Source organism: Syngnathoides biaculeatus, chromosome 15 (assembly GCF_019802595.1).
Source record: "Syngnathoides biaculeatus isolate LvHL_M chromosome 15, ASM1980259v1, whole genome shotgun sequence".
In the NCBI taxonomy this organism is placed as follows: Eukaryota; Metazoa; Chordata; class Actinopteri; order Syngnathiformes; family Syngnathidae; genus Syngnathoides; species Syngnathoides biaculeatus.
The window spans coordinates 12,176,070-12,192,434 of NC_084654.1; the positions used below are offsets into that span (position 1 = coordinate 12,176,070).

Here is a 16,365-nt window from a genome sequence, read left to right on the forward strand (position 1 = left end):
ATAGTGTTTCCCCTGGAGCTCTGCATATTTAATAACCCCAGGGCCCGTCCGCACATACACATCAACAAGCTGCTGACGTTTGCAGGCCATTAAACTAAACAAAATATGAGGCAAGACAGACAGATAAAGCACGTACACGTACAAATGTGAATAACACTAGTCAAAAAAGGAAATCATTTTGTCTTATAGGAAATGAAGACGAATTTTACTGGCAGTCCGCTTAGTGAAAAGTGCAACCTGTTGCATGAATAATGTGCTGCTAAGCACAGTTGTTCCAAGGTCCCTGGGGACATGTACTGGATTCTACCTCTCTCTCTCTCTCCTCTCTCTCTCTCTCTCTCTCTCTCTCTCTCCAGGCGGATGTTGAAGGTGAAATGAAGACAAAGACACCAGTCTGTCCTTTTAAAGCCCAAGGAGCACGATGGTTGTCAATTCACACCCAAGAATAGCAACTTCAGTTAAAGGATGTGGGTGGATTAATAGTATTAGATACGGACACAACAGCGTGCGAGCCAGGAGTGCCCTGAAAAACAGATGATCGCATATGTCTCTAAAAGGAACAAGACTGCGGCGTGCGTGCACACATGTGTCTGCGAGCGCTGTGGAGGACGACCGGGCGAGTAGGGGAGAGTAACGCGAAGCCCGGGCAGGGCTTGGATTACTAGGCCGTCTCTATTTCCAGCATTGCTGTCGTGTGATTCACACAGTGCGACAGCTGGGCCCGCAGCTGCCCCATATATGTAGAAGACTGCCACAGCTGTGAAGCTGCCAGGACTGCAGGAGCCAACCTCATTCCTCATATACGTAACAAGGACTGCCTGCTTGGACGCCTGACTCACACTAACACCATTACACCACCAATAAGGGGTGAAAAAGTGGGGGATACAAACAAACTAAAAAAGCGCTTAACTTTAGCACTACGTCCACCCAAGTACTACCGGTACATTATTTACAAGAAGTAGAGAACTTGAGTAATATGATGTGTCTTGAATCAGACTTAAAGTCACCAATTTCAGGACTTGGAACTTGCTTGCCTAAAAGTGACTGCACTGTAATTGTTTTTTTGTTCGTTTTTTTTTTTTTTTTTTTATTCGAGAGAACATGCCGTAACCCTCAATATACGGAATTTCCTGGACCAAACCCGGAAAACAGGTTAGATGAATTCCTGTGTATGCTATGCTAACAAGCAGAAGTAGAATTGATGACCAAATTGTTGGCAGAAGTAGAATTGATCACCTAATTGTTGAAGCCTAATTTATGAATATTTTGTTGTCTTTACTGCCGGTGTTCTTTCCAGCATAAGACATAATATATGTAAACACAAAGCCCAAACACCAAATATTGTCAGGTTTGGTGACCCATTGTGATAAAAAAACAAAAAAAAAAAAAAAAACACTAACGGATGCTTAAAGTTGCTCCAGATGCTTTGTGCCAGTCCAATTACACATTCACCTGAGCTAGTATGAAGTGTTTTGATCTGTTTTACCAAATGTGGAAATTAGTTGTGTATGTCAAGGAAGAAGCAGTGTGCAGCTATATTATAATAGAAATAAAGGGAGTGCACATTGATATCTGAGACGCTGTTGGCAGTGATCGCCTCGTTCCTTGACAGGATGCGCATTTCGGCAACAGCCTCTCCATGCTTTGGGTTTTAGGCTCAGCACAACAGAATATACATACAATATACACAATTTTGACAAAAATATTCGTTCACCTGTCTTGACTCACATAAATTTAAGGGAGATCACAGTCCTAGTCCATGAGGGTTCAATATGACATCCTCTGCAGCTATACCAGATTCAATTCTACGGGTCAGGATGTCCACAATGTTAAGGAATGTAATCAAGAGAATTTTCGACCATTCTCCCAGAAGCGCATTTGTGAGGTTACGCACGGATGCTGGATGAGGAGGCCTGGCTCGCAGTGTCCGCTCTAATTTATCCCAAAGTTGTTCTGTTGGTTTGAGGTCAGGACTCTGTCAAGTCTCCAGTCAAGTTCATGCATTTCATTCATTCATTCTGCCATCAGTCTCTTTACACACTTTGCGTTGTACAGTGGTGCACAGTCGTGATAGAAGACAAAGGGGACAGCTCCAAACTATTGCAACAAAGTTAGGAGCAATAAATTGTCCACAATTTCTTGGTAAAATGAAGAATTTGGTTTCTTTCACTAGAACGAAGGGGCCTAGCCCAGCTCTAGAAAAACAACCGAATCACAATCGCCCCCCTCCACCACTTCACCCTTTCCACAATGCAGTCAGACAAGTACTCTTCTCCTGGCAAATAGTGTTGGAAATCTCTAGCATGAGGTTCATTCAATACATACCTAGATACACAGATTAAGATTTGATTAAAAAAACAATACCTGTAAGGGTAGAACAAGTCGATACTCTTCGGTTCAGCATGGGCGAGATATAATTCAATTTGATTCAGTATGGGTACTTTAGGTTTTGATCTGGAAATAATCCAATTGTCTTCATTAACAAATGTTAGTTTTAATTTAAGAAAAAAATCATTGATTTACAACACAAAGACCACTTTTCCCTGAGGACTGTTGCTTTATGACACTGTAAATAATTACGCCCATACAAATACACCTCAACAATTCCTTTTGTAGAAAAAAAAAATCTGCATATGCACTATTTAAAACCCAAAGAGGTCTCACACAGAGTGACATTCAAGCTAGGACTGCCATTGCACTGGCTGTGCGTCTTGATGGGACTTTCTTTTTGGGGTCGACATTTACACATGCTTATTGTTGATTATCAAAATGAAAAATTGATCAAATATTGGGTGTGTACCACTTTCTTAGCACCAAACAATGCAATTACATAAAATGGATGGGTGAGGATTCACGACGATCAAACAAAGGTTTTGCTCATGTGAAACCATCAAAATAGACTTTCTACAAAGTTATTTTACCTGTGTTTTTAAAATTGGTATTTTCTTCATGAAATATCAAAGCATGTGCTCAGTTTTTGTTGACTTTTTTTGTTCAGTGAGATTTAGGATAAAAATTTTACTTGACTCATAATTTATAGAGTTTTTTTGTGAATTTCTTCAAACTTTGAGTGTTTTTTTTTTTTTTTGTGTGGATATAACCTAAGGCTATTCAATCATTTTGAGGGTGGCTTTCACACCATAACTACTTCTAATATAAGTGAAAGTGAATTTGTCCAACTTCTTTCAGGGACATAGTGGTCAAAAGCTGATTACTGGGTCCCTCCAAGCTTCCCCCTGATCTGAATGGAATATTCCCAGACGTTTCAACATTCCTGTGCAGCTCACACAACAAGGTCATTGTGTACTGCAGAACAACCTGTAACACTGCCTGGGCTGCACTCCATAGAGACGCTTGTCAGCGACCCAGTTGCCATGGAAATAGGCCTCGACGTGTCCCTGCTTTCTGCTCGAGCTGTCATACAGTGGGCTTCTCAGTGGGGCTGAGGGAAGTTCATGAGGAACAGGTGAAGCACTGTAGGTATTTTTTATTTTTTTTTTTCTTCACGACTATCCAATAACTGTGTACAGTGAGTAAATATTCACATACCAGCCTGGCTCAAAATTACAGATCGATGTTCTGGTGATCATGGTTTAAGGTGATTAGTTCTGAATTTGAAATGTTGCAACAAAAGTGAGCGCACCAACTCTGCTTCCCCTCATGGCGCACAACAGCTGTAGCCAAAGTGCTCTTATACCAGGGGCAGAAGCTCACGTTTCCTGTGGGGCCGTCAGCCAATGACACCCCCACCCCCACCCCCACTTCCCCAGCAAGAGAATTCCAAATGGGGGCTAAAAACAACGATAAGGCAACTGAGTCAACATGCACATGCTTCTCCGAGAAAACATTTTTACACCACCGGTCAAATGCTCATGTTCTTCCTCTCACATAAACGCTAGCCACACTCACAATGCGCTATCAAGTTACACTGGCCACACTGTGTGACGATTGTCATACCTGCACGCAATAGGGAGTAGACACACCCCTCCCCATACAACAAATATGAGAGCAGGCCGCTCTGCCCTGTGCGCATGCCATACTCATTAAAAGGACAGACATCAGCTGGAGATTAGAAAGGCATTTCAGAACAGCTGCCCTTTCTTCCACATGCTGCTTTACAACTGATTTCCAGCGACACACGTTGCAAATTTGTTTCGGATCTACTCAGGTCACACGTGACAGGGTGGAACACTTGTGCTCGCTCCTAAATTCAACCCAAAGATTCGGATTTAAAATGTGGGCACTGGTGTGTGTGAAAAGTGCTTCATTTGTAGCAGTGCCTGCAACCGAGTCAGCCGGCCACCAGGGGGGAACATATGGTATGGCTAGCTTCACTAAAGGCTGGCACTGCAGTTTATGGCCAATATCAAAATAAAAGTGCAATATGACATGTCAAAAGGACTAACATCTGAAGCTTTTATTGTGAAGTTAACACTCTGACGATGATGGCAGCATCACAGTAAGACATTATTAAAAATAGTTGTAGCGCCTGCCTTGACGTCAACTTTTTGCCTGGCCTGACCACAATAAAAAGAAACAAAGCAAAAAAAACACAAGAAGTGAGTAGAGAGTGTATTTACAACCATCATGTTTTTTGCAGTTTGTGAGTGTGCACAACCCATGGACATTCAGAACAATTCCCATAATTGACAGTTCATATAAAATTATCATATAAAAAGTCAGTGCTTACAGCCTAATGTTACTGCATTTTATGCATTGACTTAATTTGCTTCCATTAAATCGTTATTTGTGATTGCAGTTTGTAAAAGCACATTTATTATTAAGAATTTTCACACAGCTCTGAGGACTCAGGTTCACTTCTGATCTCGACTGTGTGGAGTTTGCATGTTCTCCCCTGTGCCAGGGTGGGTGGACTCCAATTTCTTCCCACATTCCAAAAATATGCATGATAGGTTAATTGCTCTAAATTGCCTGTAGGTGTGAATGTAAGTGACTATATGTGCCATGTGGTTGGCTGGCGTTGTGTAACCCGGCTCTAGCCAAGAGTTAACTGAGATAAGCTCGTGACCTTTAAGGACAAGCGGCATAGAAAATGGATGGATCGATTCATTCTTATTTAAATATTAATTTTTCACTGAAAACTCTTGGCTATTGCTTTGTTGAAAAGTACTGCAATAAAGATACACTGCAGAATTTCACAAAGGGGAGGAATAATTGTGATTAATAATCATAACATGAATCAAAATAATCGCGATTATTATTTTAGCCATAATCATAGAGCCCTAATTTGGATTCATACATACTACTGTACCTTAACACACTTTTACACTCAGAACCAAACTCAACCAAACACTTTTTAAGCGCTTTTACTACCAGATAAGCATTATGGTAAATGCTTTTTAAACGCTGTAACTGTATGAGCATGGAATTTTTTATCTGTAAAACAATCAAAGGATGACTGCAATTGGGAACATGATTATGTTACCTCTGGTGCAAGATACTCTGGTGTTCCACAGAAAGTCTTCATGGTGGCACCATCTTTGATCCCCTCCTTGCAGAGGCCAAAATCGGTTATCTTTATGTGTCCATCTTTATCCAGCATCAGATTTTCCAACTGCAAGAAAATTGGAAAAAAGCTATTAGACTTCGTGTGTAGTGCATGCAAGAGACCTTTTCTCTGTATGTTGATATCTATCGGTGTCTTCATTACACCCTGTCTGCAATTTTCAACAATTAAGTTTGGGGTTTACAATCCGATGAAAAAGAGAAGGCCTGTATACAAATATGAATATGCACTTTGGCAACCATTAATTTAAAAAAATAATAAATTCAACATTCTGGTTTTGCATCCAGCTTTATCATGTTAACTGCATTCTTGATGGACAGAAAAGTGCAGTTAAATGTAAAACTAATGATCTTTCTCCAGCTAGTGCACTGACACAACATGGCTTTTGAGTAACTCTACGTGCTAGCGCCTTCTCTTTTTCTTCATTTAAATCGAGCGACTGTAGATCACACGTCCAGCAGGGCCGGGCGAGTCAGCACATCTTCCAATCTTGCTACACTGGCAATTTCAGTAGCAGCTTAGCAGGCTGAGATACCGCCTCATAAACCCAAGGGAAATTTTCAGGGAACTCGGGTGAGAGTGCTTTGCTGACCAGGCTGGTCTATCAGTTGGAAATGGTATAGCTACAGATGCCTGCTGTGCAACATTCTGAGCTTTAAAAAAACCAAAAACATCTCCCATTTCGATTAGTGATCAGCACCTTCTGAAAATAGATCACTAAAAAAATACTAGCAAGAATGGGAGAGGACATGTATCCACATCTACCTTTAGATCTCGGTAGACCACGTTTCTTTCAGCATGCAGGTAGTCAAGCGCAGACACGATCTCTGCACCGTAGAAGCGAGCACGCTCCTCTGAGAATACCCGATCCCTTGAAAGGTGGAAGAAAAGCTGAAGGGAAATAGAAGAGAATGGAGGGAAGGAGAAAGGGTTCTGTCATTCCAGAGGAAAATAACAACTGACCTCCCATGTCATTATTGATGCTGTAAATATTTTAAAATAGTTTACCTCGCCACCGTTAGCATATTCCATAACAAAGCAAAGGCGGTCGTGAGTTTGGAAAGAGTATTTCAGTCCCTATAAGATGGAAAAAAGTGAAACATTTTGCAGAACTGTGACACTTTGAAAAACAAAACTATGCAAAGATCCCTAAAGCAATATGGTCATGCTCCCATTTCACCCTTATAGGTTAACTGACAAAAAAAAAAAAAAAAAAGTCTACCCCTGCTCTAGCCTTTGTAGGACAGTAATTCTTAAAACATTCTTCTTTTTACTCAATGGACGCTGCTAGTCAAACTAGAATTGACTATCAAGGGTCTTAATAAGTTTCATTAAGGTGCACAAAGAGGTTTCTTACTGTCAAGAAGGGGTGCTTTGAATTCTGGAGAACTCTGTTTTCTGTGAGTGTGTGCGCCACTTCATCCTACAAAAAGAATCCACAAAGAGCATTTGTGCAACTCCCACAAAGGTTCAGTATCATGTCATTGCTTGTCTTTTCTATGCTTTGCCATCTCACTGGAAACCACTCACTTTTGCCACGATCACCTCCTTTTTTAAGATCTTCATGGCATAGTAGCGTCCCGTGGCCTTCTCCTTTACCAGGATAACTTTGCCAAAAGTGCCTTTTCCCAGGAGTTTGAGGTATTCAAAGTCATGCATAGTCTGGAGAGCCAGAGGACACAGAGTGATATCTGATTACAAATAAACTCGTACTCAAACTAGACAGGACATACAATCCCCTTTGCAACGAAGTGGCACTCACCGCACTACTTCACCCACGGTGCAATTCCCACTGTAATGTTTCAGCCTATATGTGGTTGTGGCTCGGTTAACCTTTGACCCTTGTGCTAAGGAGAATGTTAGAAATGGTTGTGTGAAGGACATCCAATCCGGTGGCCTTGGACCTTTATGTCATGACACATAGGGGAGGTTGGGAAGCCTGGTGGACATGTTATCTGCTGCTAAGCCACCCAGGCCTGATGTTGGGAAAGTCAAAGAAGTTGTCAAGCTTTGAGGGAATGTTATATGAACGGTTGCGAGTGGAAAGCAAGGCACAATAAAGGAGAACAAATAATGTGATAAAAGCAAGAACACAATTACAGCCTCCCGATTTACCTAGAGCTCAAATAGTGCCGGCTGGAGGTAATTGTGCGCACTGATGGTAACTTTGTTGTGTGTGATTTATTAAGATTGTGATCTTTTGCCAAGATTGAAAATAGTGGGTTCATCTACACTTAATAACAGATGATGTTCGCAGCAGGTCGAAAAGTGGTGGAGCCTGCTGTTTAAAAGAGGGTTTTGCGCTTTAGGTACCTGTGATGGTTTGAACCTGGATGGAAAAATTTGGGAGAGCACCAAAAGCACAAAATGAAGTTTGACGTGATGGAATTGAAACTGTTAGTGAAGACAAACAAATACAACTAAGTTATGTAAAGTATTTTTTTTTTGCTTGGAAAATTTCAGGAAGTGACGGCAATCACATAAATCCCTTGTCGTTTAACTTAACCAGCCTCGAGTATGGGGGGATGTGTATGTACGTATCTGCCCAGGCTGCGTACCACTGCATTAATATTTATGACAACAAACCTGAAAGAACTACCCTGGGACAAGCCAGCTCCAATTGCAGCATTGTGCCAAAATGACCCAGATGCGAGGAAAGAGTTGAAAAGAGTTTTGTCAAAGGTGATCCAAATTAGCCCCTATTTCCTTTCAGAAACTCCAAAATGAAATTATTGAACAGATGATATGATGCAATAACATTCAGATTCCCAGCAATTTCAAAAATGTTGACAATCCACTTCTAATTTTGCCTGTGCTGCGGATTGTTCGGCTTTTCAGATGGGCTATTTCAAGGCAAACTCATACATGGCAAATCATCTAAGGTTTAATCAATCAAATTGTGTGTGCTAAATGAAGCCATTTGCCTCTACTCTTCCAGGAACGCACAAAAGGAATTGCGTGGAAAGACTGCCCGTCTGGCAGATGCAATCCTGGATGCATTTGGTTAGTAGATCAGATTCCACATTAGTTTGCATGAGCACTTGCAGTTGCTTTCTGCATGTGCAAACCTTGAGTAAATCAGGCCCTTAATGGTTGAAGCATAAATGTAAGGGACACTCGCATGTGTAACCAAATTAAGACATACCACTTTTTGTCTAGGTTTGGTCAGGTAGACCTCCATATCCATGGGGTCCGGAGAGGAATCCATCATCTCTTCCTCTTGCTTCTGCAGTCCTTCTGCCACTGTCTGGATGGCTTTTGTCCATTCCTCCCTAAATATGGCCAAAAGAATCCAACTTTTTTACAAAAGGCCATCAAGCCAATCACATAATTGTCTTTTTAATCAACAGGAGGGCAATTTCAAGTATGGATTCTTCCAAGAGGACCTTGTGTGAGTGCCTAAACATGTTGCTGCTTTCTAGAAATAAGGACATGTACTTTGCATGCACACAATTTACTTTGCATGGACACAATTTGTCTTGCTGCTCTGAGAGCAGAGATAGGTATGCTATGCTTCTCACTCGCCTCTCCTCAGGGGTCTCAACGTGGAAGGTCCGCTCGATGACAGTGGTCCACTGCAGGCAGCGGATGATAAATGTATTGGGTTTAGGTCGTTCCGTCTTCATCAGCTGGCATTCTGGCCATAATATGAGGAGATAGTTGGAAAGGGGAGAAGGGTTAGTGTTGGCGAGGAAAGGGGAGCGAGAGGGAGACACATGATTGTATCCATTTATCTTTATTGCTGCCCAAATACAAACTGTTGCCTAATTTGAAATACACCAGTACTTGAGGAGAGGGTATCAGCTATGATTTATATTTCAAAATAATTTTTTTCCTCCCCTTTTAGTTGTTAATTGTTGCTTTAGTCATGTTGTACTGAGCAATTGGGACTTTGTGCCTACCTCTTTCATCAGTATGAAAATTAGTCTTATATTTTACATACACTACCACAAAAATCAAAAGAAAAACACAATTGTGGTGTTTAATAGTCTGCATGTTCACCAACGTCTCACCAGATACGTTGTCTCTAAGAGTTGCTGACATCTCATTTAATTCATGATGTGAAATTGGTGTAAAATACGACTTCAGTGTAACTCCAGTTTTTTTTTTTTTTTTTTTTAACACAGTGCATTTACTGTAAATCTAGAAAATATATGGTGCTAAAATAAGTGTATTAGCCCACATCATATAAAGACCATCCAGCATTAAGAGGTGCTTTGCAGAATTCATGCATTCTTCATTTTAAAAACTCATTCACTGCCACTGACAGCTGTTGAATTAAAAAATGCATGTTAACGTGGAAGACTGGTAGCAAATGCTAAACGGACATTTGAGCCAGCTCAGTGGACTAATCTGCTATGTCAGAAATTAAACAACATGCAACCAGTAAAACAATCCTTTTTTACTCAGCAATGCACGATATATCGGCATCTTAAGAAAGAGGAACCAAATTAGAAAATTTATATATAACATCCATAACATTGTAGCATTAGGAGCTTCATATTTCTGGTAGCTACATTAGGTCACAGTTTAATATATTTGTTTAACTCTGTAGATGGCAGATATTTATATTTCTCGAACTATTTAACTCTGATTGGTTTAACAAAATCTCACTGCACATTTTAATTTCCCAGATGTGTATCCGCGGTTAGGGAAACTATAAAGCGTGATTCTGCTGTTCTTTACATATACAAATAACACCTCTCGCCAAGTCTGTAACATAGTAATAATGTACTTTGCTTGTGTCTAGGATGTAAGAAGTAAAAGTTTCAGTAATCTAATAATAAGCACATTGAAGGAGATTTCATTCTGATCCTCTTATACAATAACATCTGCTCTCAAATGAAATATGTCAGCCTATGCATCGGAATGTGACAGAAAAGTCCCTCAATCTGATGGATGGAGGACAGAGGAATGGACCGCCACTGAGACCCAACAGGGCTCTATGAGGGTTGAAATACAATCCAGCTGCCGCGCCCTCGTCAGCAGCGATGTGCCACGTGTCCTCGGCACTGTGGTCTCAGAAAACCAAAGCGACTACTGATGGCGGCAGTGCCTCAGAGCAGATAAATATAAGTAGGGTGGCTAATAGCCACAATAACTCAAAAGTGTCAGGGAGAGAAATGTTTCAACTAACAGTGGGCTGTCTAATTGCTGAGCTCAGTCATTGGAAGACTGAAGTGAACACATTTTGTGTGTGTGTGTCTGCCACAGCACCGTTGGAAAAGATACAAACAGAGAAAATGGCAATTGTTTTCCAAGAGCCAAGATATATTCATAAGAAAAATATGACAACACTGTACACCTAATTTGCTAATGTTTACAAATTATTTCAGCTTTACACAGCTTTCTTTCCACATGTATTAGACCACAGACACCACCCAATTTGTTTATGCCACAGCTACCCTTCATTAAAAGCATCGGTAAAGATGTAAAATTATGTTTTCAGATTTCTACAATAGTTAATGTGCTTTTATGCAGGGCTTTAACTGATAAATGACAAAAAAATGCAAAACGCCACCTCCAGATGAGCTGGATGACGTGGCTGAGAAAGGGAAGTCTGGTTATCTCTGCTAAAGCTACTGCCCACGCGACCTGACCCAGAGAAGCAGAAGATGAATGGATGGATGCCAAACATTTCATTGTTATGATTCATCAGGTAGTTATTTACTTAAAAATGTAATGCCTGATTAATTTCTGATTTGAAATGTCTTATTCCTAATCAAAATGATAAAAATGTAAGAGCTGACTGAAATGGTAAAAATTCCTATCAAGGCATTTCAGATGCTGGATAATCTCAATTTCCTCGATTTAATGACAGGTGGTGTGATAAGGAAATAAAAAATAATGTACGTCCAATACAAAGACTCGCTCAGACAAGTAATTTATACAGCAATTCAATAGCCATTTGATGACATTATTTCCTAATAAAATGACTCTTTAAGGAAGATAGACATCTGGGGTAAGTGTTTGGAAACATACTGTAACTGTTACAACAACGCAAGTATGGAGAAAATGAGCTGCTGAGAATTGGGGGAAAAATGCAGCGGTTTCTGTGAGAGCAAATACTCACGTGCTACAGAGAAGTTATTTAAGGGAGTTTCCAGCTGGTCGACATCTTGCGGTCGCTCTTTGTAGCCTATGAATGTACCATCACTCTTCAGAAGGAAATACCTTGGCCTCCAGGTCTTGATGTATTCTCCTGAGCAAAACGGGGATCAAAATTACAGATGAGAAAATTAATGACAAAATAATAAACAACCCATTGTGCAGGTGCTACACGATTATCAATTTTTATTTTTCATGGAAAATTCTCATTGATGATATATGACTGTTTATTCAAGAATTCAGAGGTTTAAAGAAAAAAAAAATCCTATGCATTTTTTTTCCCAATTTCAATTCCCATACGTGCAACCTTTTACAGCCATGTGATATCATTACTATGCTGCTCTAGTGCTCAAACATGACCATCTTGTCACCGCTTTTCTTTTACTGAAGGTTAGTTGCAGGACAAGTCAGAACCTTTTTCCTGTCTATCTACTTTACAAAAGTCACATCGTTGCAGAACCTTTAAACATTTAAAATGTCTAAAAATGCTTGGGCAGCATTACGAGAGAAATACAAAAGTTTATGTTGGCTCTGAGGGACTTGGCTCTCTCTATTCATAAAACTTACATTGCATAAAGTTTATAGATACTGTAGATTATTTGTCTTATCTAGTCCACTGTTTCATTGATTTTGTAAACAATATTACATCTGCCAAAAGCCCAGTTTGAGCTGGAGACGACAACCATAACTTCAAGTCATGTGTGTCCATCTCCAACAAAATTCAATTTATTCTGGTGATGGTTCAGGAAATGCTACACCAGATGTTGGGCAGATGGGGGGGAAAACCAGCTTACATATCATAGCAAGGGAGCGGCACACGGTGCAGTGGGACTTGAATATTTATAAAGGAAAAGAGTAATTCATTTTTAATTATGGGGACACATATTAGCCCCATGCAGAGTCGTAGCAAGCTGTCCTTAATTGCCCCATTTCCTCCAACAGAAGTGGTGTGTATGGCCCCTCTTGTGTGAGAGACACAGAAAAAGAGTGCGAGAGAGAACGAGACATGGGGTATCTTGTCAATATAAACTTCTGTTCCCCTCTCGAGCACGGACGGGAAACTAATAAAGGGATCTGATTCACGCAGTTGCGAGTGAATTTCGTGGTCACCTTCCAAAATACTTGTAATGTGAAAAAAAAAAATATCACTGGCTGACTAAATGTCACTTTTCACGATTTGCACTTTTGACATCATAAAATAATGAAGTTCCTGCATCAAATTAATTTGGACCAACGAATGATGACAAAGAATCCTCAGTGCGATAGACTCAAAATTCAATTCCCGGATGAGATGCAAGGGAACAAAAGGAAAAGGGCACTTAAGTAAAGTACGGACATACTGGCAGATTTGATCGAATATGAGGAGAAGCACTCTCTAAATGAGGTGTCAAGACTTAGTGAGAAGGTGTTGGCCTGGAAACAAAACATCTGCACCACAATCTAATATACTTTTGTGTTCAAACTGCAGCAGATGTCTCATATTTTTAATCCTGGAACAAAAAGAAAAAAAAAAATCATCTAGTTTTCTGAAAAGTTCAGAGTTTTGTAACAAATGTATCCCATTCACATAAGAGCCCCTTTATTATGTTAAAACACTCCCCGTCGCCATTTTTTAATCTATGGATTACTTAATTTCAGGATTGAAATCTAAAATAAATTAGAATACATACAGTCACCCAACTATCAACTTTGCCATACACAAATTGCCTTCCTTTGACTAGGTCCCATCATTTAGGCTACAACTCGCCTCACGCTGTTGTCAGTTTGTGACTGACCCCAAGCTATGACCCATGGCAGTCCACAGTGAGGACTTTATATGGTCATGTCATAATGTGACACCATCATTACAAAGGTAGAATGGCAGACACAAATATCTTTTGATAGCGCTTATTTAGCTTCTTTCATTCAAATATATACAGTTCTTTTGTGAACGCATGTGTATGTGTGTCTTAGTAGGGATTTGAGAGTACAGTGTTCTTCCATTATTCACGGGGGTTATAGTCTTTACACCCCTGCGAATAACGAAAATCTGCATACAATGGATGCAGTATTAATACACTTATGTATGATATACACCATATTTTTGCAACCATAAGATGCACCTCAAAGTCTTATATTTTCTGCAAAATGGACAGCCTAACTTATGTGCACAGTTGTTGACTTGTCTAATGAAGTACACTTGAACACACTGGTTACACTGTTAGCATTGCATGCCAGCACGGGTTTTGATGTGTACGTAAGCTACCATTTGATAGTGCTCACGAGGCAGTGAGGAACAATTGCATTTCGCATCTGTAAACAGAAGAAGCTTACATTGGCCCATACACTCCCTGTGTAGGCAGGCCATTACTGACGACGTTGTACACACTCATGGTGTCACATCAAAACTAAAATGATCACACCGCAACAAACAGAATAGCATAACTAGCAAATAATAAAACAAAAGAATGGCTCACGAAATTACTGATACAAAATGTACACGTTACACACTATTTACATGCTCCTATTTACATGCTCCTTCCATGGTGACCAAAACCCTCTTTTAAATATGAGATCTGAGTTTTTGGAATGTTTGCTGCACAAAACAATCAGCACCAAGAATATAATTATGCTTCCTCCTCGTGTACAATTTCCTAATAGTTGCCTGACGGGCATAAAGGGGGCACTTGACGCTTTTCTGAAAAATATTTAAACTCCCCAAGAACGGAGGGGGGAAAAAAAACTGTGAAGAATGTTGTGATAATGCGGTTTGTTGGGAAGATTTTAACTACTGCAACCTCATCTACTGTTCAATTTTGTTTTTTTTAAACCCGTTGCCAACACTAAGCACAATAAGAGAACCTGCAATTTAGTAGCTAGGATTTGTGATCTTAGTAAAAGATTGTAACCTCAGCAAATCATGTGCACAAGAAAAAACATCGCAATCTGTCAGAACAATTTCATGCGCATTATTTCCATTAGTCTGACAATAAACTATCACTAAGAAACATTTGAGATTCAGAAACAATTTATAAACAATATGCTAACTAAAATGACTTTTGTGTGTAACAAGAGGCAGAAGACCAGTGATTTCCAATCTTTATTGAGCACATTTTTATACTCTCACAGCACACCATTAATCAAAAGAGTCACAAAAAGTGGATCCGCAAGTCAATTATACATTTCCTGCCATCAAATAGAAGAGCATTCTTTATATGCCACTCCCATAGAGGGATAAACCAAGACACATTGTTTGTTGTAAATAAATTATGCTTTGACCCATTAAGTAAAATTTGATCATTTCCCGTGGCACACTACAAGAGCTCTCATGGTACACTGGTTGGGAACCAAAGCAGTAGAGCACACAGGCTTTCACAACAGGTGTACATCACAGCTTCCTTTCCGACCACAAAGTTGATCACATGACAAGACTGGAAGCAGTCTCTTCCAGTTGCCGGAGTTTGTGTGTCTGCAATTCTGCAGCGCAATATGCACCCTTATTCCGCCCCCACGCTTCAGCCAAAAACAGTCTGCCTCAACAACAAAGATGACCCTTGAGAGGTTCCTATTTACACCACTTCCCCTTCCACTTTTACCCCACTTTACACATGTAGTGCCGTCTCTTTTGCCATGACATGACAAACAGTGACTGATGGTTAAGCTTTCTGATGTTGACTAATACACAAAACTGTGCTTATTTGCAAGGGTGCAACTTAGAGATTGTGGGCTCTGAGAAAACAGTTATCCCGAGTCACCAGTTAATATGATAAATGGACCTTTCAGTCATGTCAATCACTCGTACAATAATAGCCAATCAGATAGTCACATTGTCTTAACCCCTGGCTTGTCCCACCCCTCCCCCAGCCATGTACCACAAACAACACTGTTTGTCGGTAGCGTGCGTTTTGAAAAGTTAATGTTAGGAAGAAAATAGTCCTCAGATGCGCTTGGGGAACGTGCAATTCTGATGAAATATATCCCACTAAGTTACAAGGGGCCCGGTTGATTAATTTTCCAAAGCCTAAAACACAGTTGGGAAAGTGTCTATGATGGAGTAAAGCTTACGGCAGACCTCACGTACAGCTCAGTGTGAAAAATATCAACAAACACAAGGCTGTATGTTCGAAGGTAAGTGAGGGAGAAGTATTTTCTCTGAGTTTGATTTCATTATTATCAGTGCTTTATACATTGCAGGAGAACAACTTTCACTTTGTTAGTGTATCACTGACTTGCTGAATGACGTGCGTAATGTTTTTGTGCCGACGAGTCGGTTAGGGATACGTAAATGCGCGATGTCATGCAAGAGAAAATTACATTTGCCCATTTCTATCACATCGGAATTTTAAGACAGAGCACTGGGTTTCATTACGAGCCAAGTTAAATGAATACACCTCCTCACTTCTAAAGACTACAATGATATTACTCGTGATCTTTCGAAGTAAAAAGTCGTCACCCTTCTTTACATGCGCAGTACGATTCCACTATTTTATCCTGTTGGATTTCAACATGAAGTTTGTGAGGCGCCAACCTTTTTCGCATCGATCGCAAACATTTAGCTGTAACTCTGACATTGCGTCCTGCTGCGTCCAAAATCTTAATTCCACAAACATATCCTTGCGTGAAATAGTTGAGACCTCTTTGTAGAACCCTCTTGGACAAGTCTGGTGCATTCGGGAAAAAACATACCGCATTGTTACCGGGAATACGTGATAGAGAATCCACTTCAAACATCAATTATTCCCTCGCCATTT

At 40.2% G+C, this 16,365-nt stretch overlaps 1 protein-coding gene across 5 annotated transcripts in view; it reads right to left on the reverse strand.

Annotated features, from left to right (window-relative positions):
- akt1 (v-akt murine thymoma viral oncogene homolog 1) overlaps positions 1-16,365 on the reverse strand; it is a 45,305-nt gene that overhangs the window by 6,287 nt on the left and 22,653 nt on the right. For all 5 annotated transcript variants that reach the window (XM_061844744.1, XM_061844745.1, XM_061844743.1 and 2 more), the window contains 8 exons: positions 11,601-11,729; positions 9,053-9,164; positions 8,673-8,799; positions 7,058-7,189; positions 6,885-6,950; positions 6,536-6,604; positions 6,293-6,418; positions 5,447-5,575 (listed from right to left, as the gene is read on the reverse strand). In XM_061844744.1, the coding sequence (XP_061700728.1) occupies positions 5,447-5,575; positions 6,293-6,418; positions 6,536-6,604; positions 6,885-6,950; positions 7,058-7,189; positions 8,673-8,799; positions 9,053-9,164; positions 11,601-11,729 (890 nt within the window). The remainder of the gene's footprint in view (positions 1-5,446; positions 5,576-6,292; positions 6,419-6,535; positions 6,605-6,884; positions 6,951-7,057; positions 7,190-8,672; positions 8,800-9,052; positions 9,165-11,600; positions 11,730-16,365) is intronic.